At 52.5% G+C, this 21,289-nt stretch overlaps 1 protein-coding gene across 2 annotated transcripts in view; it reads left to right on the top strand.

Annotated features, from left to right (window-relative positions):
• Positions 1-1,664: 1,664 nt before the first annotated feature.
• Positions 1,665-21,289, top strand: part of ARRB1 (arrestin, beta 1) — a 32,379-nt gene continuing 12,754 nt past the window's right edge. For both annotated transcript variants that reach the window (XM_012645740.1, XM_012645738.1), the window contains exons 1-6: positions 1,665-1,827; positions 14,654-14,684; positions 16,733-16,793; positions 18,406-18,450; positions 19,155-19,351; positions 20,489-20,548. In XM_012645740.1, the coding sequence (XP_012501194.1) occupies positions 1,823-1,827; positions 14,654-14,684; positions 16,733-16,793; positions 18,406-18,450; positions 19,155-19,351; positions 20,489-20,548 (399 nt within the window). In that variant the 5' untranslated portion in view covers positions 1,665-1,822. The remainder of the gene's footprint in view (positions 1,828-14,653; positions 14,685-16,732; positions 16,794-18,405; positions 18,451-19,154; positions 19,352-20,488; positions 20,549-21,289) is intronic.

Here is a 21,289-nt window from a genome sequence, read left to right as displayed (position 1 = left end):
GCAAATATATCCAGATTGTTACTAATATCTAGTCAGGTTGCTTTTTTGTTAACATACATTCAGCTAACATTTACCTAGCGCTGGCTCTGGGCTTGTTTGGGCCTTGGCCTTGGGGCCTGATTTCAAACGCTGGCTCAGCGGCTCCCTGGCTGTACCCCGTGGCCTGGGCTCCCAGGGCTTGGTTTCTGCCTCTGGCTCCCAGTCCCTGGGGCCTCTGGTGAGGCTGAGCTCATAAAGTGTCAGCAAAGCACTTTGTGGATCGATGCTAACTAATAGCAGCTCCCTGGAGCTGGCGCAAGTAGGGAGACGATTGTGGAGGCTGCTTGGACCAGGCTCAGGGACAGGCACCCAGGGAAGGCCAGTGTTGTTCTCACCAGGGTCCTAGGAAGGGCCTTCCAGCCCCTCTTCCTGATGCTTCATGGCACTCTAGCCAGAGGTGGGTGCTGATGGAGTTTGGCAATGGCGAGGGGGAAGAGGTTTGCCCAGTTAGTGGCAGAGCCAGGCGTAGAGACCCATCCAGGACACACACTTGGTCACATCTAGCCAGAGCAGATGCCCAGCCTGTCCTGGGTGTCCTCTTGTCAGGAATCCCTCAGTTGCCCCATTGCCATTTCCCCAGAGGTTGCTAGCCTCTGCCCAGACATATGGCTATCTTAAGTATGGCATGGCGGCTTCAGCTCACCAGAGGGCATGAGTGGGAGGTTGGCATGGACGCTGGGCAAAGGAGGGAATGTGTGAGACTCCGCCCCAGTTCTGCCCCAGAGGGAAGCCCTTCTCTGTGTTTCAGACTGAACCGAAGTCTGTTCTGGGAACTGCTGTGGGGGCAGCATATGGGGACTGTGCCCTCTGAGAGCTCCTGGTCTTATGGAGGAGGCATGACCCTGCCTTCCAGAGACAGACTCCTGTCTGACAGGGGGAACGTGGTTTCTGTTCCCTGGGACTCCCTATGTCACATAGGGAACATAGTCCTCTTGCCCTCTGCAGCTCCTTGTCTGAGGAAGGAGGCATGACCTTCATCCTGCAGGAGCCTCCAGTCAGATGGAGGAGTCATGGCCAGTGCCCTCAGAGAGATCCCTATTTGACAGAGGAGATCTGACCTCCACCCTCAGGATGGACTGTCTGACAGGGGAGATGCGCCTTGTCCTCTTACTCAAGAAACCCCATTTGATGGCCTCTGCCTTTGGGGATCCCTCCACTTCCTGATTCGTGGGGAGCCCGGGTCCCACAGGCAGTAGCCACAGAGCGAGCTGGGCAGAGTTATGGACTTGGCTGCTGTGGGGAAGGGAAGACAGGGACCGTAGACGGGCTCCTACAGCAAGTGAGGTGACATGGAAGGCTTCCTGGTGGAGGTGCCTTTGTGGGACCTCTGATGCACAGGAGGTGCCTGGTTGTGACCAGTACCCTCCAGGGATAAGACTAGGAAGGAAACCGCGAGGGGTCACTTCAGTGAGCCCCTGTCTCCATGAGGCCCGGACTGCTGGCACGGAAAGGGGCCCAGGGAGACCCTCGCCCTCAGCCTGTCGGTGCACAGGCAGAGTGCTGCCAGCCCAGGGACATCCGCCCTCCGTGGCCTGAGAAGCCCGCAGGAGGAGAGGAAACAGGACGCGTATCAGGAACGCCTTTTCCTCTTCTTTGTAACGAGCCCCCTACTCGGGGTTGGGGAAGCCGATCCTGCCGGGCTCACCCTGGCCTGGCCGCTGCTGCCTGCAGCCCCCAGCTCCAGCTCTCCCAGGCCTCCCTCCGCCCCACAGGCTACTGCCTCTGCTGCTGCTCCTGGGCTGGCCCCTTAACTCCACTGAATCCCAGGGCTCTCATCTGTAAAATGGGGTAAGACTTCCCATCTGCTTCACCAGGAAGTTTGTTTTTCCTCTCTTTGGGGGATTGAGCTCTTCCTGTGCACCAGCCTCTGGGCTGAGCACGGGTGGAGGGCATAGGGGAGGAACAGTGTGTGTATGTGAGTCTGTTTGGGACTTGTCTGAGGAGTTGGGGGACATCCAAGTAGAAATGTCCGAAGGCTGGCGGGTGTGGGGTCAGAGAGGGTCTGGCTGGAGATGGAGGTCCGGAGCTGCCAGCATCTGGTGGCAGCTAAAGTGGTCAGGTGGGTGGAGTCACCCAGGGAATTGCTTGTCCTGGGCTCTGGGGAGGGGCGGAGGCCAGTCTCAGCCCTGGAGCCTACCGAGAGCTGGGCACAGAGCAGGGATGGGGGCCATGCATCCAGGGCCTCCAGCAGGACTGAAATGGGGTCACTGGGTTGGGTGCTCCTTAGGGGGGTGAGGGCAGTATTGAGACCTTCACCTTAGCAGGCTAGATGTGGGGTGTGTGGGGAAGGGTGGACCACAGAGGATGAGGACGGAGTAGAGGTGAAGATGCTCAGACATCAAACAATGCAGTTAGCCAGATTGTCTTTTTTTTGAAACAGAGTCTCGCTCTGTTGCCCGGGCTAGAGTGCAATGACACCATCATAGCTCACTGCGGCCTCAAACTTTTGGGCTCAGATTGTCATTCTTTTGCTTATTTTTCTCATTATTCAAATTATTCCTCTGCTGGCTAGAGGGCTACCGTGGGAGTGCATGTGGAGGTAAGTGCAGTGTGTATGGTGTACGTGTGTGGGGAGTGTGATGCATGTGTGTATATGGGGTGTGTTTAGTATTTGTACGTGTGGTATGCGTGTGTAGAGTATGTGCCTGTGGCCACATTCAGGTCTGCGTTCCATACGGTAGGTGGTGCTGAGCCTTCTCCCTTGGCTGGAAACTGGGAAGGATGCACCAGGCTTGTGAATTTCCCCTCTCTAATTAGTACTACGCCCAGTGGCGCACTGCGAACAACTGGCCTTCCAGAAAAAAGGAAGGTGGGTAAGATTGTAGCATTTGCCAATTTCTGTGGTGTAAATTCTCCCACCACGGACTTCACTCTACCAACGTGATGTCATTGTACATGGAGTTAGGAAGAGATCAACAGCAGACACCATTATATGGTATTCCCACCATAAGGTAGACATGAATATACAGTAGACATAAATAACCTCAGAAGCATAGTAGTGAAATACTTAGTAAGTGGTAAGTTTTGAGTATGTATTCCTTTTGTTTTTAATATAATTTATTTAATTGTAAGTTTGTATCAGGGGTTCTCAGCATCAGCACTGTTAACATTCTGGGCTGGAGACTTTTGCTGGGGCTGGGGCCACTGACCTGAGCATTATGCAGGCAGTGTCCCTGGCCTCCACCTACGAGATGCCGGTAGCATCCCTCCCCCACATTTTGATAGCCCACAGTGTCTCCAGACATTGCCAAATGTGTCTGGGGTGCAAAGTCACCCCAAGCTGAGAACCACTGGTAGTGGTTGTGTTTAATAACTAGCTCACCAAATTCCTAAAAACGTGACAGTCACTCTTATGAGTCTATACAGGCCAGCTCCAGCACACGCTGGGCACCGTATCTGGATAAATATAAGGCATGGTTTTTTTTCTCCAAAAATTCTTTCTCGAGAAAGCTAGATTTTGGTCCCTACAGAGTCCCTGACTGACCCACAGAGTGGTTGACACAAAGTCAGAGATGTGGCACCATACTGGATCTATTGTGACGTTTTATGAAATGTGAGAATGGGAAGAAAATAATGTTTCTGAATTAATATATTATTTTAACATAAAATGTTATTCTATATCCCTAAAAGTTTGTGCGTTTAAATTGGTAAAAAGAAAAAACAAACAAGACAAAAAACCCTCTGCGTAAAATCCTCCTGCTGGGAAAATAATGGAGTGTCTCGTGTCTGGGGCGCCCTGGATCTAACGGGCTCCCGCCGGGGCCGCGCAGCCGGTGTCTCGTCCTGCTGGCGAGACTGCTGCCTCTGACATGTTGCTTGGCCCAGGGCCTGTTTTCCCCGGCTCAGGGCTTGGCTCTTGTTTGTTCATTTGTTTGCTCATTCAGATCTTTATTAAGCACCTGATGTTGTATCAAGGAAAAAGAAATGACTGGAGGAAGACGCAGTTCCTGCTCTCCGGGGTTTGCCGTCATTTCAGTTCCATGGTGTCACTAGGCAGTGGCGATGTGCTGGCCCTGTGTGGACGCTGGGGGGACAGCGGGGATAGGGGGAGAAAGCCGTGAATGTGTGCTGGGTGCCTGACGTGGGCCCGGAGCTGAGCTGGGCGCATCATAGGTGCACCTCCCTCCTCCCTCCCACTGTGCTTTGAGGGGGTTCGTTTATTTGCGGATTGTCTGTCTCCTTGCTGCAGAGTGTAGGTGCTCTGGGGACAGGGCACAGGGCTCTGTGTCTCCTGCAGGTCAGAACAGCGCAAGCCCCAGAGGTCTGAAAGATAAAAGGAAGAAATGAAAGGAGGGAAGTAGGAAAGAAGAGTGGAAGGGAAGGAGCCGGGGAGGGGGGGCGGGGGGAGGCATCGGGGCAAGAGCGCGTTAAGCCGAAGCATCGGGGACAGCCGCTCGGATGAGGGGACGCTGGGAAGGGTGTGCAGTTGGGAGAACCGATGGAAAGGGTGGTACAGGAAGAGGGAGGAGCAGGGCATGTCTCCGAGGGTTCTGGAATGTGGAGGTTTAAACTGGGAAAGAAACATCGTAAACTGTTTTCCATCTGGGACTGGGAGGGAGACAGACAGCTAGAAAAATGTCTGGCTCCAGGTGGGGTAACATATCCATCTCCTGCCACCCTCGGGCCTTCTCACGTGAGGGACATTTGGGCAAGAACTCTCCCCTGAATGTGGGGCAGGGCAGACCATTGACCAGGGCAATGATGATGGTGATAATTATGGTGTCAACAGTGTCAGCTTCCCTGTATTGACTCCTGACTAGGTGCCAGGTCTTTATGTGGAGCTCCAGCCTATGGGGTGGATGTCACCCCATTCTCCAGACAAGGGAAAGTGAGCCTCAGAGAGCACATGACAGTGGCCTGAGGTCACACCCGGGTCAGGAAGGGTCTGCTTGCTTCAGCTTCTGCGCCTGCTCAGGGGGATTTTTACTAACCTTTGATTCTCAGATCTCTCATTTCATGGTTAACAGAAAATGCGCCAGGCTTCTTTACGAAACTGCCCTCTGTCCATGGCCACTGGAGGCTCCCCTCTTTCTTCACTCTGCACCCGCAAAAACTTTCACAACTGTGGGTCGTGGCCAGGAAAGTGAGTACTGAACGCGGACAGGAGGCTAGGGGAATCGCTGTCTGCCTGGAAACCTGTGGGAAGGCTGGAGCCCAGGAGCCTGACTTGCCAGACACCCCCAGCCCCCAACTGCCCCCAGCCCTTCGGGCCTGCCGGACAGCACCCTGTGCCCACAGAGCCATGCCGTGGCCCAAGGGAGCCTTGGTGGATTTGGGGCAGGGATGTAAGGGGACGGGAGCATCATTCCAGTCTGACTCTGGGCACACAGAGAATCTCTCTGAGCCTGAGTTTCCTGACCCTGGCGAGACTCTTCTTTCCCTTGGGCTTTGAGTTCTTCGTCTGGGAAATGAAGCAGGTTGTGCGTGATCCCTCAGGCTCCCCAGGCTCCGGAAATCTGCGAAATGGGGTGACATTTCCTGCCTTCCTGCCTCCATCCCCCTCCTGGGCTGTCCTGAGAAGCAGGTGCACTGATGGCGGGTACACAGGCAGGCAGCGCTCTGACACAGGAGGGCTGTGAAATTCCGGCAGAGCAGACAAGCCTGTACACAAATAACTCTGCTACCAGGGAGACTGTGATAAGGGCCCTAGGAACCTCTTTGCAGCCTTTGCCACCTGCTCCTTACACCTCCTTGCTCCCTGATGGCTGTTCTCACTCCCAGGAAAGTAGGTCAGAATGTAGGGTGGCTGTCTCTGAGAGTGAATGCCCCCTGCCTGGTCCCCACCCTACACAGCTGAGCCATGACTGCTATCAGGGGCAGAGATGGGGGAAAGTTATGGGGTTGAGGGCATCTCTGTGTCCAAAATATAGTCCTGGCCAGTCATCCTCTCTACCCACCAAATGCCCCTGGCTCCCTATTGCCTTCTAGATATAGGCCAAGTTCCTCAGCCTGGCATTCAAGGCCTTTCACAGCATCCTCAACTCTCCTAGCCCAGGGCCCACAGATAGAAGCACTCTGGGACTCTCTGGGGGAGCAAGTGGACCATTCTGTAACCCAGCCTTCAGCCTCATGCTCCTCCCAGGCACTCAGGACACACTGTAGCCACCCAGGCCACTTGCTATCTCCCCAGCACCCAGTGGACGCAATTGCCCTCTCTAGTCCTCTGCCTGCACCTCTTCTTCACTTCAGTGCGTTCTTCACAATCCTCCTCATTGCTGCCTCCTCCCGTGAATCCTTTCTCAACTTCCCAGACATAACCACACAATCCCCCCTCTCAGGAAATATTGTGAGTGCTAATAAGCATGCTCTCTGGAGCCAGACTGCCTGAGCTCCAATATCTAGCTCTGCCCCTTGCTCACTGTGTGACCCTGGGCAAATCACTTAACTTCTCTGAGCCTTAATTTTTCATCTGTGAAATGGGATGATATGGTACTCCTTTTAGGGTTGTTGGAAGAGTAAATGAGTTAATAATATTTGTGACATACTTGGAGCAGTAACTGGCACCTGAATTCTCTCCTGGATGAGTTTTTTCTTTTCTTTTTTTTTTTCCAACTGAGTCTTACTCTGTCGCCCTGGGTACAGTGCCGTGGCATCAGCCTCGCTCACAGCAACCTCAAACTCCTGGGCTCAAGGGATCTTCCCACCTCAGCCTCCTGAGTAGCTGGGACTACAGGCATGCACCACCATGCCCGGATAATTTTTCTAGTTTTAGTTTTTTAGTTGTTGGGATAATTTCTTTCTCTTTTTAGTAGAGATGAGGTTTTGCTCTTGCTAAGCGAGAGCGATCCTCCCGCCTCAGTCTCCCAGAGTGCTAGGATTACAGGCATGAGCCACCTCGCCCGGCCTTGGATGAGTTCTCTGATGTTGACTAAAGATTGAGTAAATATCTGAAGGTCTTCCCACATTCACTGCATTTATAGCATTTTTTTCTAACATGAATTTTCTGACACTCACAAAGGAATGAATTGTTACTAGTGCTCTCTCAATTCACTGGTAGTGAATCTGCAGAAAGCAGAATGAGCTTTCTGATGTTAAGATGTGTTTTGGCTAAATGGTTTCCCATAGGTGGACCATTCATGGGGTTTCTCCTGTATGAATTTTCTGATACTGGCTTTGTGACTCTGGACAAGTTAAGTAGGGTCTTGGAGTCTGAGTTTCTCCTCTAAAAAACTGGAATATTTAGGTGGAATAATATAATAACGTACGTATTAATAAAATGCTTAGCACAGCACCTGGTTCATGGGGAAAGCTTAATGTATGGTGGCCATGATTCTTGGTGGGTTTCTCTAACTTGGCTATACTGTGGTCTTTCATCAGCAGGGACCATGGATTGCTCATGTTAGTGCCCCCAGAGCCTGGCATCGGGAGGGGCTGTGTGCACGTTTGGTGGCAAGTGAACGACGAATGGGATAGCCACTGGTCAGAGTTGAGCAGAGGCCTGTTTGGGGTGTGTCAGCTGTATTTTTGGCTCAGCCTGATGGTGGCTGTGACCCCGACCCTATGAAGTGTTTCCTAAGTCCAATGGCCATTTCTCTTGGCAGGCAAGCAGAAGTATAGGTAGAAGAAGAAATCACTCCCCGTCTCATCTTCCCACCAACACCTGGCAACCACTAATCTTTCTATCAATTTGCCTACTCTGAACATTACATTCCACGTAAGTGGAATCGTACAACATGTGGCCTTTTGCATCTGGCTTAATTTACTTAGCATTGTGTTTTCAAGGTCCATCTATGTTGTAGCATGAATCAGTACTTCATCCCATTTTATGGCTGAATAATATCCCATTGTATGTATATACGACATTAAAAAATACATTCATCAGTGGATGGACATTTGGGTTTTTCTTTTTTTGCACTCTTATGGCTATTTTGAAAAATGCTGCTGCAAACATTTATGTATAAGTTTTTATGTAGACATGTTTTCAGTTCTCTTGGGTATGTACCTAAGAGCGACTTGATGGGTCGCATGTTAACTCTATATTTAACTTTTAGAGAAATGCCAGATTATTTTCCAAAGCGGCTGCACCATTTCCATTCCCACCAGCAATGTATGAGGATTCCAGTGTCTCCATATTCTTGTCAGCACTTGTTATTGTTCTCTTTGATTACAGCCACCTTGGTGTCTTAGTGGATATGAAGTATCTCATTGTGGTTTCGATTTGTATTTACCTGATGATTGATGACGTTGGACATCTTTTCTTGTGTTTATTGGCCATTTGTGTATTTTCTTTGGAGAAATGCCTGTTCAAATATAATAAATCCATTGTCCATTTTTAAATGGGTCATTTGCCTGTTTGTTGTTGAGTTGGAATAGTTCTTTATATATCCTGGATGTTGGACCCTTACCAGATACATGATTTGAAAATATTTTCTCCATTCTATGGATTGTCTTTTCATTTTCTTGTTAGTGATCTTTGAAGCACACATGTTTTTAAATTTTATCTGCTTTTTCTTCATTTGCTTGTGCTTTTGCTGTCATATCTAAGAAACTATTGCCTAATCTAAGGTCATGAAGATTTATACTTTTGTTTTCTTCTCCCAAAAAACTTTTTTTTTTTTTTGAGACAAGGTCTCAGAGAGAGTGGGTTGGTGAGCGAGTGAGTGAGTGAGTGAGTGAAAAAAAAGAGAGAGACAAGGTTTCATCTGTTGCCCAGGCTAGAGTGCAGTGGCATGATCATAACTCACTGCAACCTCAAATTCCTGGGCTCAAGTAATCCTCCTGCCTCTGCCTCCCGAGTAGCTGGGACCACAAGCAAACACCCCTAAGTTCGACTGATTTTTCCATTTGTTGTAGAGATAGGGTCTCCCTCTTGCTCAGGTTGGTCTTGAACTCCTGGCCTCAAGCAATCCTCCTGTCTCTGCCTCCCAAAGTGCTAAGATTACAGGTGTGAGCCACTATACCTGGCTTTATGTTTTCTTCTAAGAGTTTTTCAGTTGCAGCTTTTACATTTAGATCTTTGGTCCATTTGAGTTAATTTTTGTACATGGTGTAAGATAGGAGGTCTAACTTCATTCTTTTGCATGTGGATATCCAGTTGTCCCAGCATCATTCATCATTTTTTTTTGGTAGAGATGGGGTCTCACTATGTTGCCCATGCTTGTCTTGAACTTGTGGGCTCAAGTGATCCTCCCACCTTGGCCTTCCAAAGTGTGCTGGGATTACAGGCATGAGCCACTGCCCCGGCCCCAGCATCATTTGTTGAAAAGATTGTTCTTTCCCCCATTGACTTGTCTTGACTCAAGTCAATAAATATATAGGTTTATTTCTGGACTCTCCATCCTGTTCCTTTGATCTGTGTGTCTTCCTTTATGCCTGTACCACACAGTCTTGATTACTATAGCATTGCATAAATTTTCAAATTGGGAAGTGTGAGTCCTCCAACTTGGTTCTATCTTTTTCAAGATTGTTTTGTCTATTCTGGGTCCCTCGCACTGCCTTATGAATTTTAGGATCAGCTTGTCATTTTTCTGCAAAAATAGTTAGCTGGGATTTTGATAGAGATTGCATTAAATCCATAGATGAGTTAGGGGGGTTATTGCCATCTTAAGAACATTGTCTTCTCATTTTTTATTTTGGGTGTTTATTGAGTATAAAGTTGAGCTCATGACAAATGTGCTGTTCTGATTCCAGACTTATTCTGCTTAATATTCTATGATAGGTATTTCCCTGTGTTGTGAAAGAAGCAAGCCTAATTTCAGTGCTGTGTAATATTCCATTGTTTAGCTATACCATACAGAATTATAAACTCTTGTTTTGGGGTAATCTGTCCCAGAAGGTACTTCATTTGGGTCCCTTGTGGTGCAACCTTCTCCCTGACAGGCACAAAGTGATACTGGAAGGACCGACGGCTCACAGAAGAGCAACAGAGTATTAGTGTCAAAATTGATCAACGGGTACCCCATGCTGCAGATGGCGGATGGGGCTCACTGGAGAAGCCAACATTCTGGTTACTGGAGAGTTGACCTGCCTGTATTCTTGGTAGAATACCCTGATGGAATGAAATCAGAAAATAGCATCCCACAGGCTACACAGACACTAATAGGGTATGTTTGGTTTAGGTATGTTTTTCTAGAACAGTGATTTTAAACATTTTAAAATTTGCTGCATAAAATTCATTTTTCATTGTAACTCATTACACACATATTCACCTAAAACAAAAGTTTCACTAAGTATTTAATAAAACTCACTTTTTGTATCAGCCAGGAGAAGCTGGTCTGCTGCAGTAGTAACAAACAGCCCCCAAACCTTAGTGGCTCAAGAGCCTTCTTTCCCCCTTAAGCTACACATCTATCATGTAGCAGGAGAGCCCTAGGATTTAGGTTGGTGGAGGCTTTCCCATCAGATCACCGCTGATTTCAGTGCTGGAGGAAAGAGAATATGGTAGGCAAAAGAATTGCTCCCTCCAAAAGACATCTACATCCTAATCCTTGGAAGCTGTGAATATGTTATGTTACATGGCAGAGGGTAATGGTTGTTGCTAATCAACTGACCTTGAAATAGGGAAATTGTTCTGGATTATCCAGATGGCCCCAGTGTAATCTCAAGGGTCTTTAAAAGTGGAAGAGGGGCCGGGTGCGATGGCTCACGCCTGTAATCCTAGCACTCTGGGAGGCCGAGGCGGACGGATAGTTTGAGCTCAGGAGTTCGAGACCAGCCTGAGCAAGAGCGAGACCCCGTCTCTACTAAAAATTAGAAAGAAATTAATCGGACGACTAAAAATATATAGAAAAAATTAGCCGAGCATGGTGGCACATGCCTGTAGTCCCAGCTACTCGGGAGGCTGAGGCAGGAGGATCGCTTGAGCCCAGGAATTTGAGGTTGCTGTGAGCTAGGCTGATGCCACGGCACTCTAGCCTGGGCAAAAGAGTGAGACTCTGTCTCAAAAAAAAAAAGTGGAAGAGGGAGGTGGAAGAGGTCATAGAGATTCAGTGTGATAAGAACTCAACCAGCTCTTGCTGGCTTTGAAAATGGAGGCAGGGCCATGAGCCAAGGAGTGGGGGTGGCCTCTAGAAGCCAGGAAAGGCAGGGAAACAGACGACCCCTAGAGGCTCCAGAAAGGAACATAGCCCTGCTGATACCTCGATTTTAGCCCAGTGAGACCCATTTTGTATTTCAGAACGACAGAACTGTAAGATAGCACATTTGTGTTGTTTCAGGCCACTAAGTTTGTGGCAATTTGCCACAGCAGCCATAGGAAGTAATACGGAGGGCACGTGGAATCAAGCACCAGCACTTAAATGAATCTGCCTGGGAGTGACACGTGGCACTTCTACTCATATTTGATTGGCTAGAACAAGCCATGTGGGCATGCCTAGCTTCATATGATTGGAGGAGTTTGATACTCCCATATGCCGAGCCTGAGGGAGAAACTGAATGTTGGCGAATGTAGTAATATCTGTTATACCCTTGCTACCCGCAGTGCATGCTTATATTTTCTATTCTATTCTATTCCATTTCATTAGAAACCAGAAAATCCTTCTAAGTTGATTTCATTATCAATCAGTGGATTGTGACCCCTAGTTTGGAAAAAACCACTACACGGACCCTCTTTTGCCCATGCCTCATGGACCACAGGACACACCAGGTTTGTGACACACCTAGTCATAGCTGATTGGTGTAGGTGTGGGACACCTGACCAAGGCTGACCAATCACATTCCTCTCCTGGGAATTAGGAATTGGGCCATTCAGCCAGTTAGCAGTGGGAAGCTGATGGAGAGGCAGAATAGAAACAGGGTCGGAGTGAGAGTCACATGCAAGCCAAAAGGACGGAGGAGCAGAAAAGCACTGAGTAAGCAGAGAGCTGGTCCACAGAAACGATGGAGCAGCCGCACAGAGAGCAGTGCAGCTGGAAGGATATGCAGCCCCAGACGGAGAGGTGGAGAGAGAGCGCGACCGCCTAAGAATCGGATGGCTTCCCCGGTGCTGGCTCCAGCGCCCAGGCGTCCTGCCTGCTCGTCCTTCCCGTGAGATTTTTGTCCCCTTATAGTGTCCCCTCCCCCTTTTCTTGAGCTACCCTGGGGGTTGGGAGGTTTCTATTCCTTGTCTCCAGTGAGCCTTAATCAGCTAGAACGCAGCTGCTGTTTCTCTGCTGGGCACCCAGCGGTGGCTCTGAGGACCAGGCTGTGGGACATAGACAGGACGACAGGACAGGGGTGAGCTAAACCCCATCTCCCACAACCTGGAAGTCTGGCTTTGACCACAGTCTTGGGCGTTTGTGTTTGCTCTTCAAAGTGGACGGGCAGAGCCGTCTGTATGGTTCTACACATGTGGGGGTCCTGGTAAACTGGAAACGCCGCCACAGGGGCCTCTTTTCTGATAGTGCTAGGGTCGGGAAGCCAGGGGAGTTGCTTCAGGGAGGGCTTGGCAGTGTGATGGTGGAAAGGACATGGACTCTGGAAACAGGCAGACCACAGTTCGCCTCCATTAGCCTCAGTTTCCTCATCTCTGAAATGGGATTGTTTTCAGGATCAGTGGTGTTCTAGGAAAAATACTTAAAGTTGTGAGTAGGGCATAACATGCTCTCAGGGAGAACGGCAGCTATTGTTGTTTGAGGAAGCCATCAGCAGTCCCGGCTTCCTGAAGGAGGTGGCCCCAGTGTCGATTAATTAAGTTAGTGGCAGGTCATTCTTCACTGCTGGCCGTGCTTCCTGCCCCTCGTCACCCTCACCTCTCCTGTCCTCATTTCCCCTCTGCTGTTATTCCTGATGTTGATAAAAACACTTGCTTTATCAAAACCTGCAGCAGGATTGGATATAAAGCACCCAGTCTCTGGGGGCAGGCAGGCAGAATTGCGTCTGAATCCTGACCAAGCCCCTTGCTTCGTTGTATGTTCCTGAGCAAATTACAGTCTCTCTGAGCTTTGAGTTAATTTTCTATAAAATGGGGTTTATAATACCCATCTCATGGTGCTGTTATGAGGAAGAATTAGCCACTCAACAAATGCTAGTTCTGTCTTCCTTCCCTCCCCTCTTGAATATCGTTCTGGCTTTCCCTGACTCGGTTATTTGTGGCCTCAGGCATTCGTGGCCTTCCTGTCCCTCAGACCCTGGGCTCCTGGGGCTTTTAGAAGCAGCCAGAGTCCCTGTAGCCTGTGCCACTTCTCTAGTCTCCTCTGCAGGTCCAGACCCATCTTGGGGGCTGCTAGTTCAAACCGTGTGATCTGTCTTTTTTTTCACTTTAGCAATTATCACACCCCAGCTGATGGTGGCATCTCACACTCCAAACACTGATAAATATTTATGAGGGGGAGAAAAGCCCAGGGCTTCTAGGGGAGAAGGGGGAGGGACATGCCAGGCTCTTCTTTGCAAGCCATGCTCAGACACACCAGTGGTCCCTGGGGACCCCAGAAGTGGGGAAGGCAGGCCAGGGCTGTGGAGGCAGCACAGAGCCAGCCACCACTCGCCTTCCTGGAGGAGGGGAAAGCGGCTGTGTCTATGGCTCCTGTCTCGGACCTCGCCAGTCTGCCCACTGGGATGCCTGCTAGGCCTCCTGCTCCAGGGGGATTGGGTGGCTGACGTCCTTCTCAGCCTTGCTGGGCCTGCGCCATCTCTGTTTGTGGCTGTTCCTCTCTCTTTCTCCATCCCTCATTCCATCTTTTGTTTTCACATGTCCAGGGCCTGTGTCCCCCTCCTCCCCTCTCTTCTCCCAACACCCCTCATCTCTGGGGCTCTGTCTCTATCTTTCACTTTTCTTCTCTCTCTCCCAATCTGACTGTGTGAGGTTCAGGGGCTGGATGATGGGGGTGGGTGAGGGGTCTCAGGCTCCCAGACCCGGCTGGGTGGAGAGAGCAGGGGAGCTAGGGAAGGCAAGTGAGCACTCCTTTGGAGCAGGAGACTGCATCTCGGCCTGATTTTGTGTCCAGGGCGCTGCTGCGTGAGCACAGGTGTGTCCCCTTCCTTTCCTGGGCCTCAGTTTCTCAGTCAGTCAGGCAGTTGATTCCCTCATGAATTCATTCATTCACCTGTTCAACTAGTATTAATTGAGTGCTTGCTACCTGCCATTCATTAACACATACTTATTGAACAATGATTAAGTGTGCTGTTCCGGGAGCTTGGGATAGACATCAGTGTACAGGTGCCCTCGTGGAGCAACATGTTAGCAGAGAAGAAGTAGAGCCAGAGAAGGATTGGGGGTGGGGGCAGGTTGAAGCCTCAAATGAGGCGGTGGGGCAGGGCGAGCGTGTATCTGGGGGAGAGCGTCCCAGGGAAGGACCTGCCCGAGCAAAGGCCCTGAGATGGGAATCGGCCTGCTGTGCTTGAGGAACCGGGGAGGTGATCTGGAAGGCAGAGGAGGCAAAGGCAGATCCCACAGGCTTCCTGGCACGCCAGGTTTTTCTGTGCTTGAGCTTGGGGAACTTGCACTTGGAAAGACTCCCTTGCCGGCTCCGAGAGGAAGAGGCTGCAAAGGGGCTGTTGCTGGCCCAGGAGAGCCCTCATGGTGGTAATGGTGGCTTAGCGGCGGAGTTGGTAAGCCGGGCACTGTTCCATGCTCAGCGCTCGCGTGGTGCCTGTCAGGCACGCCAGGCCCCTGGGCCAAGGTCCTGTCTCTGGGGGGCCTGCAGGAGCCCCTGGGCGGCATGCGCGAACCCGGCCTTACCTCTCTTTCTCTCCACAGAGTGTTCAAGAAGGCCAGCCCAAATGGAAAGGTGAGTCTGTAACAGCCACACGGCTCCTCCCTGACCCCAGACTCTAATCGTCCTCTCTTGGGACCACAGAGACACCACATGGCATCTCCACTGACATGTACACGTCCCCGTGGGAGGGGGCAGACGCTGCTCCCCATCTGATGGGTGACACAGCTCTTTCCTTAGGGGCCCTGCATCCCAAGGAGGGGGCCTCCCAGGAAACTTTCTGCGATGGGGTACAGGTACAACTCCCCTGGACTTTAGGGTCCCCCAGCCTGCTGTAGGGGGAGACGTGAGTGTGCCAAACAGAGGACGAGCCAATCTGTAAGTGCCAACGGCATGGGGTGAGCCAGTCCCCTGGTGCAAGAGGACCCTGGTATCACCTCATCACCTCATTATCCAGGGCAGCACCCAGGGCCTGTCCCCCTTTCTTTCTTCCCATAGGCCCCAGGCTCCATCCTGCTTCCCTCTCAGTTCAGCACATAGATGCTATTCCAGGCCAGGTCTGGGCCACGCCTGGGGGACTGGGGCAGGGTGTGCTGAGATGAGTCAGGCACAGCCCATGCCGCTCACAGCAGACGGCAGGGGCACACGCAGAAATGGATCATTTCAACATGAAGTGGCAAGGGTGAGATGCCAGGTAGCAGGGGCTGCAGGCCCCAGCCTGGGTGTTCGGTGACAGCTCCTGCCAGGAGGGATGCATTTCCAGGCAAGGCAAGGTGGAAAATGGCATTCTTGGCAGGAGCATAAAATTGCAGGGAATGGAGGGGAGTCCCAAGCAGCTGAGCCTCCGGGTGCCAGGAGGGAGGCAGTGGGAGAGGGCGCTGAGGCTGGGAGGCTGCAGGGCTGGTCTCGAGGAAGCCATGGCTGGGCTTAGGAGCGTGGACCCATGGCCCGGGTTGGCAGACAGTGCCACATGTGCTTCCATACTTCCTGCTGTGCTCACAGCAGACACCACCAGTCACCACCATCCTTTCCTGCCACACCGGACTCTGAGACTTTTAGCACAGGCCCCAGACAGCCCCTACCAGCCGATCAGAGTTAGCTCTTGGAATGAAACTCATTTGTCATCCTTATGACTGGGCACGGAGGAGCCATGAAAGGGTTTTCAGATAGGAGGAGCATGGTTGGATTTGCATTTTAGGATGACCAGTTTGGATAAGGAGAGGGCTCAGAGCCATGAGGCTGCCTGCAGCAGAGCATCAAGGGGCCAGTGTGGTCGTCTGTCCAGGCAGGAGTGGCTGTGGGGTGCGGAGGGATGGTCTTGAGAAACTTTGCGGAGGTAGAGCCATCAGGATTGGGGATTGCTGAGGAGCAGGAAGCATCTAAGGTGGCACTCTCGATTTGGCTTGGAGCCACTGGAATTCTAGTTTGGGGGTTCTTCCCTGCAGGCTGGCTGCTGAGCGGGGGCCAGCTCCCCGGTTCCTCTCTGCCTCAGATAAGTCCTCACGCACACAAAGGATAACTATGGAGGGTAATGCGTTTGTTAAGGCTAGAGTTCACCATTCCACAGTGTATATATACTTTATAATCCTGGGTTGTACACAGTAAATAACATAGGATTTTATATGTTAATTTAAAAAAATAAATTAATTTTTTAAAAAGGAAAGAAACAAGTCCTCACGTAAGTGGATCCCTGCCAGGCTGCATCGGGTGTGGGGAGCAATTGAAGAACACGGTGTCCGTGCTCAGATCTCCCAGAGGGCTCAGCCTGGGGCTCCATCGCCCTCTCTGAGATGCCGGCATTGCCGCTCGGCCAACCCCCTGCTGCGGCTACTGCACCCTCAGGGATGCCTGGCGTGAAGATCTCAGCGTCCTCACTTGTAAAACAAACAATTAAGACTCCTTCCCAGAGGTCTTCGGGAGGAAGAGATGCTTTTAAAATTTTACAGGGGTTTGCTATTCTTAGTATTAGGGCTGCGGTGAGGGTCCAAGTCCAGTTATGATTTTGATAAGGATTAGGAATGGGTCTGGGAGTTTCAGGGGCAGCCCCCAGGGTTTCCTGCGGGGCAGGGGACTGTGTCCTCCAGGCCCTCAGCTGCTAACGTGCCCTGTGCCTCTTCCCCCAGCTCACCGTCTATCTGGGAAAACGGGACTTTGTGGATCACATCGACCTCGTGGACCCTGTGGGTGAGTCCCTGGAGGGCAGTTGGAGGGTGAGGGGAAGGCTGGGCTGGCCAAGCCTCCCAGGAATAGCCCTCAGGTCTTCGGAGGGGCACCTGGTTTGTGCCAGGCCCTGTGCAGAGCCCTGGGGATCCCAGAGAGCTCTGGGGCATTGCCCAGAGTTGACCAGGTGACTCACAGTGAGAAATAGTTTTTTGTTGTGGCATTGCCCTTTCATTGATCTGATTATATCCTCCCTGTGCTTAACTATTGCCCATCAGACCTGCACGCGAGTCCGAGCCTCTGGCCCGGCTAATGGGACATTTATGATCAGGCCTGGCCCTCCTCTTCCGCCAGCCTCCAGAATCTGTTCTCCCAGGCCGCAGAGCCACGCTGTTCCCACTGCTTGCCTTGGTCTAGCCCCGAGTCGTGTAATCAACGACCTTTACTTGTCCCCTGAGACCTGGCTCCAGCTTCCCTCTCCCAGGGAGCCTCCTGTGGCACTGAGTGGCCTCACTGGGACTCCCTTGCAGCTGGTTTTCTGCTGAGCCCCTGGTGCCAGTGCAGGACGTGGCATAGAGGAGATGCCACCATAAAAGGAAGATGCATGATCAGGCTTTGGGGACAGGTTGGCCACTCCCCTGCCCAGTGGCCCTGGCGCCTGCCCAGGCCTGGGGTTGGACTGGGACCCCTCCAGGCACTCACTTGCCGACAAGGCTTCTGAGATTCCTGAGAGGTTGGCTGGGGGCCGCAGGGGTGGGGGTGGCGGTGGGTGAGTGTGGGCAGAGAGCAGGAGGGAGAGAGAGGTTTGGCCAGATATGGACTGGAGATACCAGGCAAGGGGGTGACCCCTGAGCTGGTTTCTGGTCTCCTGGGGTGCTGGGCAGAGAAGCCCGTGTCCGGCTGGACTCTGCTCCCGAGGGCAGGCCTCAGGGCACCGAGGCACATTCCGTGCTGCTCACGAGGGCCAAGCGCCACCTAAGTGCTTTGCACAGGGAGACATTTTACGCACGTGCACATCTGCACGTACGACCATTCAGTCCTCCCAGGAGTCCTGTGAGGTGGGTACTACAGATCACAACCCCTGATCTACACATTCCAAACCCAGAAATCTCTGAAAACCAAAATTGCTTCTAAGTTTGGTGCAGAATTGATTTATTGGCAAGCCTGACCTGAACTGACACGAGGCTGTTTATGCCTTATTTAGCCACTTGTTGAGATACTGGCATTTCCCCGTGGAAGTGTCAATGACTTTAATAGTGGGTGCAGGTCCCACAGAGGAAATCACAGAATATTGGGAACACGTGCCATATTGCCTCTCTACGATTTGAAACTTCTAAATTTCAAAGTATACCTGGGCCTAGAGGTTTCAACCCATATTATTCATTATTCTTACTAACACACGAAGCAACAGAGATGTTAAGTAACCTGCTGATAGTCATCAGCTGGGTCTGTGGGGCCAGCCTGGGGCGGGACCGGGGTGGAATGGTGGAAGTAGGCCATGCCCCCCGGGAGCTGGCCTTCCCATTTCTCTCAGGATGCTTTGAGCTGGACAGAAGGTTGGGTTTGTGTTGGTGCCTGGGCTCGAGGGTTTGGGAGGTCAAGTCGGGAGGGTCTGCTCACTCTTTCCTTCCCACAGATGGTGTGGTGCTGGTGGATCCTGAGTATCTCAAAGAGAGGAGAGGTAGGCTGCGGCCCCACCCCCAGCCTGTCAGGGGCCTCCTCCTCCCCCATGACCTCCAGCCTAGGGTCTCCCTGCCCCTCTCCACGGGGTCCCCTGGAAGCCCCAGCAACACCACAGTCAGTGCCCTGCCCCAGGCCCACTTTGGGAGAATGTTTCCAGTGCCCAAGCACTTTCCCGTCAATATGTCATGATTGGCCAGGCTGGGGATGCCAACAGGGCAGGCAGGAGTCATTCTACAGAAGGAAACGTTGATACAGGGAGGTAAAGGGATTGTCCAAGGTCAGCAGGAAGACAGGAGCAGGGGGCTGAGACAAGACCATGCCTGGGGACATCACTCAGCACCCCCCGATCTCCCTGCTCCTTCCCCAGGCCCCTGACCCCCACCCCAAGCCTGCCAGCCTACTCCAGCCCCCACCACGCCTGTCAGATCATTTCCCATGCCCCACCACACGTGCAGGGAGTGGGGGGATGGGGGATGGGAACTGACCCAGCAGGCAGCCCCAGCTCCTCCCAGGGGCAGGCCACAGGCAGCTTCCAGGTACTCCACACCAGCCCCTCCACGGGGAGACAGCGCAGCCATCTCCAGGGAGCTGTGGACCTCTGGACAGGCCTGTGGCCGGGGCCAGTCCCAGGGCTGCAGCTGGTACTCTGGGGACTTGTTTGCTGCTCTCCAGGCCCCTCCTCAGTGCCCCTGCTCCCCACAGTCTATGTGACACTGACCTGCGCCTTCCGCTATGGCCGGGAGGACCTCGATGTCCTGGGCCTGACCTTTCGCAAGGACCTATTCGTGGCCAACGTGCAGTCCTTCCCGCCGGCCCCCGAGGACAAGAAGCCCCTGACACGGCTCCAGGAGCGCCTCATCAAGAAGCTGGGCGAGCACGCCTACCCTTTCACCTTTGAGGTCAGGGGCTGCCATCCCCAGGGCCCCATTCCAGAAGCGCCACCTCTGGGTGGGCACACGGGGCCAGTGAGGCTCAGCTGCTCCATGTCACCCAGCTCCCTAGTGCACATTGGGACCGGGGGCACTGTCACTTACACTACCTGGCACTGGAGGCGTCAGCCCTGCCTCTGTGCTACTCCCCAGACCCTCATGGTGCGAGAAAGGGGGGCTGAGGAGGCGGCTGCAGAGGAAGGAGCCCTTTCTGGCCCCCGGGTCACTACAAGGTGTCCACTTGCCTGGCCCCAACCCAGCTCACAAATGAGGGATGGCAAGAAATTGATTTCTCTGCCATGCCACCTCTCAAATCCAAGACTCTGAGATTTCAGATTTCAAAATACCATGTCTCTCCTACACTCTGATTCTGTGATTCTGCACAATCCCCTCCCCTTCTGTGCGGGTTAGAGAGCGGAGAGAGGCTATGGAGTCATCTTTTCCATGTAGCTGTGTTAGTTTCCTGTGGCTGCTGTAACACATCGCCACAGACTCGTAGTAAGTACACACACCAGTTAAAACAACACCAATTTATGATCTTGCAGTTCTGGAGATTGGAAGTCCAAAAATGGGTCTCACTGGGCTAAAATCAAGGTGTGGGCAGAGCTGCATTCCTTCTGGGGGTGCTTGGGGGAGTGCGTTTCCTTGCCTTTTCCAGCTTCACGTCCTTGGCTCGTGGCTTTTCACCTGCAAAGCCAGAGGCAGCCGGTTGCGTCTTCCTCACACCCCGTCACTCGGGCTTGGACGCTGCTGCTTCCTGCCTCCGCTTTCAGTGACCCTTGTGGTTATGTCGGGCCACGATAGTCCAGGACACTCTCCCTATCTCAGAGTCCTTAACTGAATCCCATCGGCAAAGTCCCTTTTGTCCTGTGACGTAACACAGTCCCAGAGGGTTAGGATGTGACATCTTTGGGGGACCGTTAGTCTGCCTTCCACTGTAGGCATCACGGAAAGATCGTTTTTAGCCGTTGCTATGAAGACTGGGCTGAGCTAAACCCTTTAACACTGATCTCAGGGGTGAGTGGGGTGGCGCAGGTGGCGGGGGTGCAGGGTGTGGGGAGGGACAGTGGTGGACGTGACAGGTGGCTGATTCTGCCTTTTTTACAGATCCCTCCAAACCTCCCATGCTCTGTGACATTGCAGCCAGGGCCCGAAGACACAGGGAAGGTAGGTCACCCCAAGGGGAGCATCTGTCTGGGTCCAGGACTCTCATGTCCCCAGGTCCCTGCTTTCTCCCTGGAAGGTGCAGACACACAGGACCACCCTCCCTGTCGTGTCCCTGTGTCTATACTGGGCTGATCCCGCCTCAGACAACCAGTGTCTTTCAAGACAGGGCCCCAGACACGAGGTCAGCCTCACTGCCACAGTCAGTGACGGTTCAGAGGCTCCCTGAGTCACTCTCACTGGCTGTGGCATTGGCTGCAACAGGACCAGAATGTTCTGAGGACTTACACCTGGCCTCGCACTACTCCCGGCAACCTTGTATAGAAGTGCAATCATTGCCATTTCACAGACGGGGAAACTGAGGCTTGGAAAGATTTGACACCACTAGCGGCCCAGGCCCCAGATCTCTGAGCCCCATTTCCTCATTGGCAAAGTGGAGACAATAGGATGTGCCTCCTCGTGTTGTTAGCGGGTCGCTTGAGGCTGAAGCGAGCCACCCAGCACAGGTCTGCACGCAGTAGATGCTCCCTGAACAGTCTGCTCAGTGCCTGTTGCTGTTTCTGGGAGGCTGCCTGGGTGAGGACGGCCACCCAGACTGAGGCAGGAGTCCAAAGCATAGAGCTCCCTCAGGGTGGTTTGGGACCTCCCGTGTCATGGGGAGTTGGGGGGCAGCTGGGTCGGCAGGTCAGATGGAGGAGACAGCGCAGAGGGAGGCAGCCCCAGCGCTGGGCTGAGCACAAGGGC

This window comes from Propithecus coquereli, unplaced genomic scaffold (assembly GCF_000956105.1).
Source record: "Propithecus coquereli isolate 6110/MARCELLA unplaced genomic scaffold, Pcoq_1.0 Scaffold235, whole genome shotgun sequence".
NCBI lineage: Eukaryota > Metazoa > Chordata > Mammalia > Primates > Indriidae > Propithecus > Propithecus coquereli.
Note: the sequence above shows the minus strand (reverse complement) of the source record. Positions and strands in the feature narration are given on the sequence as shown.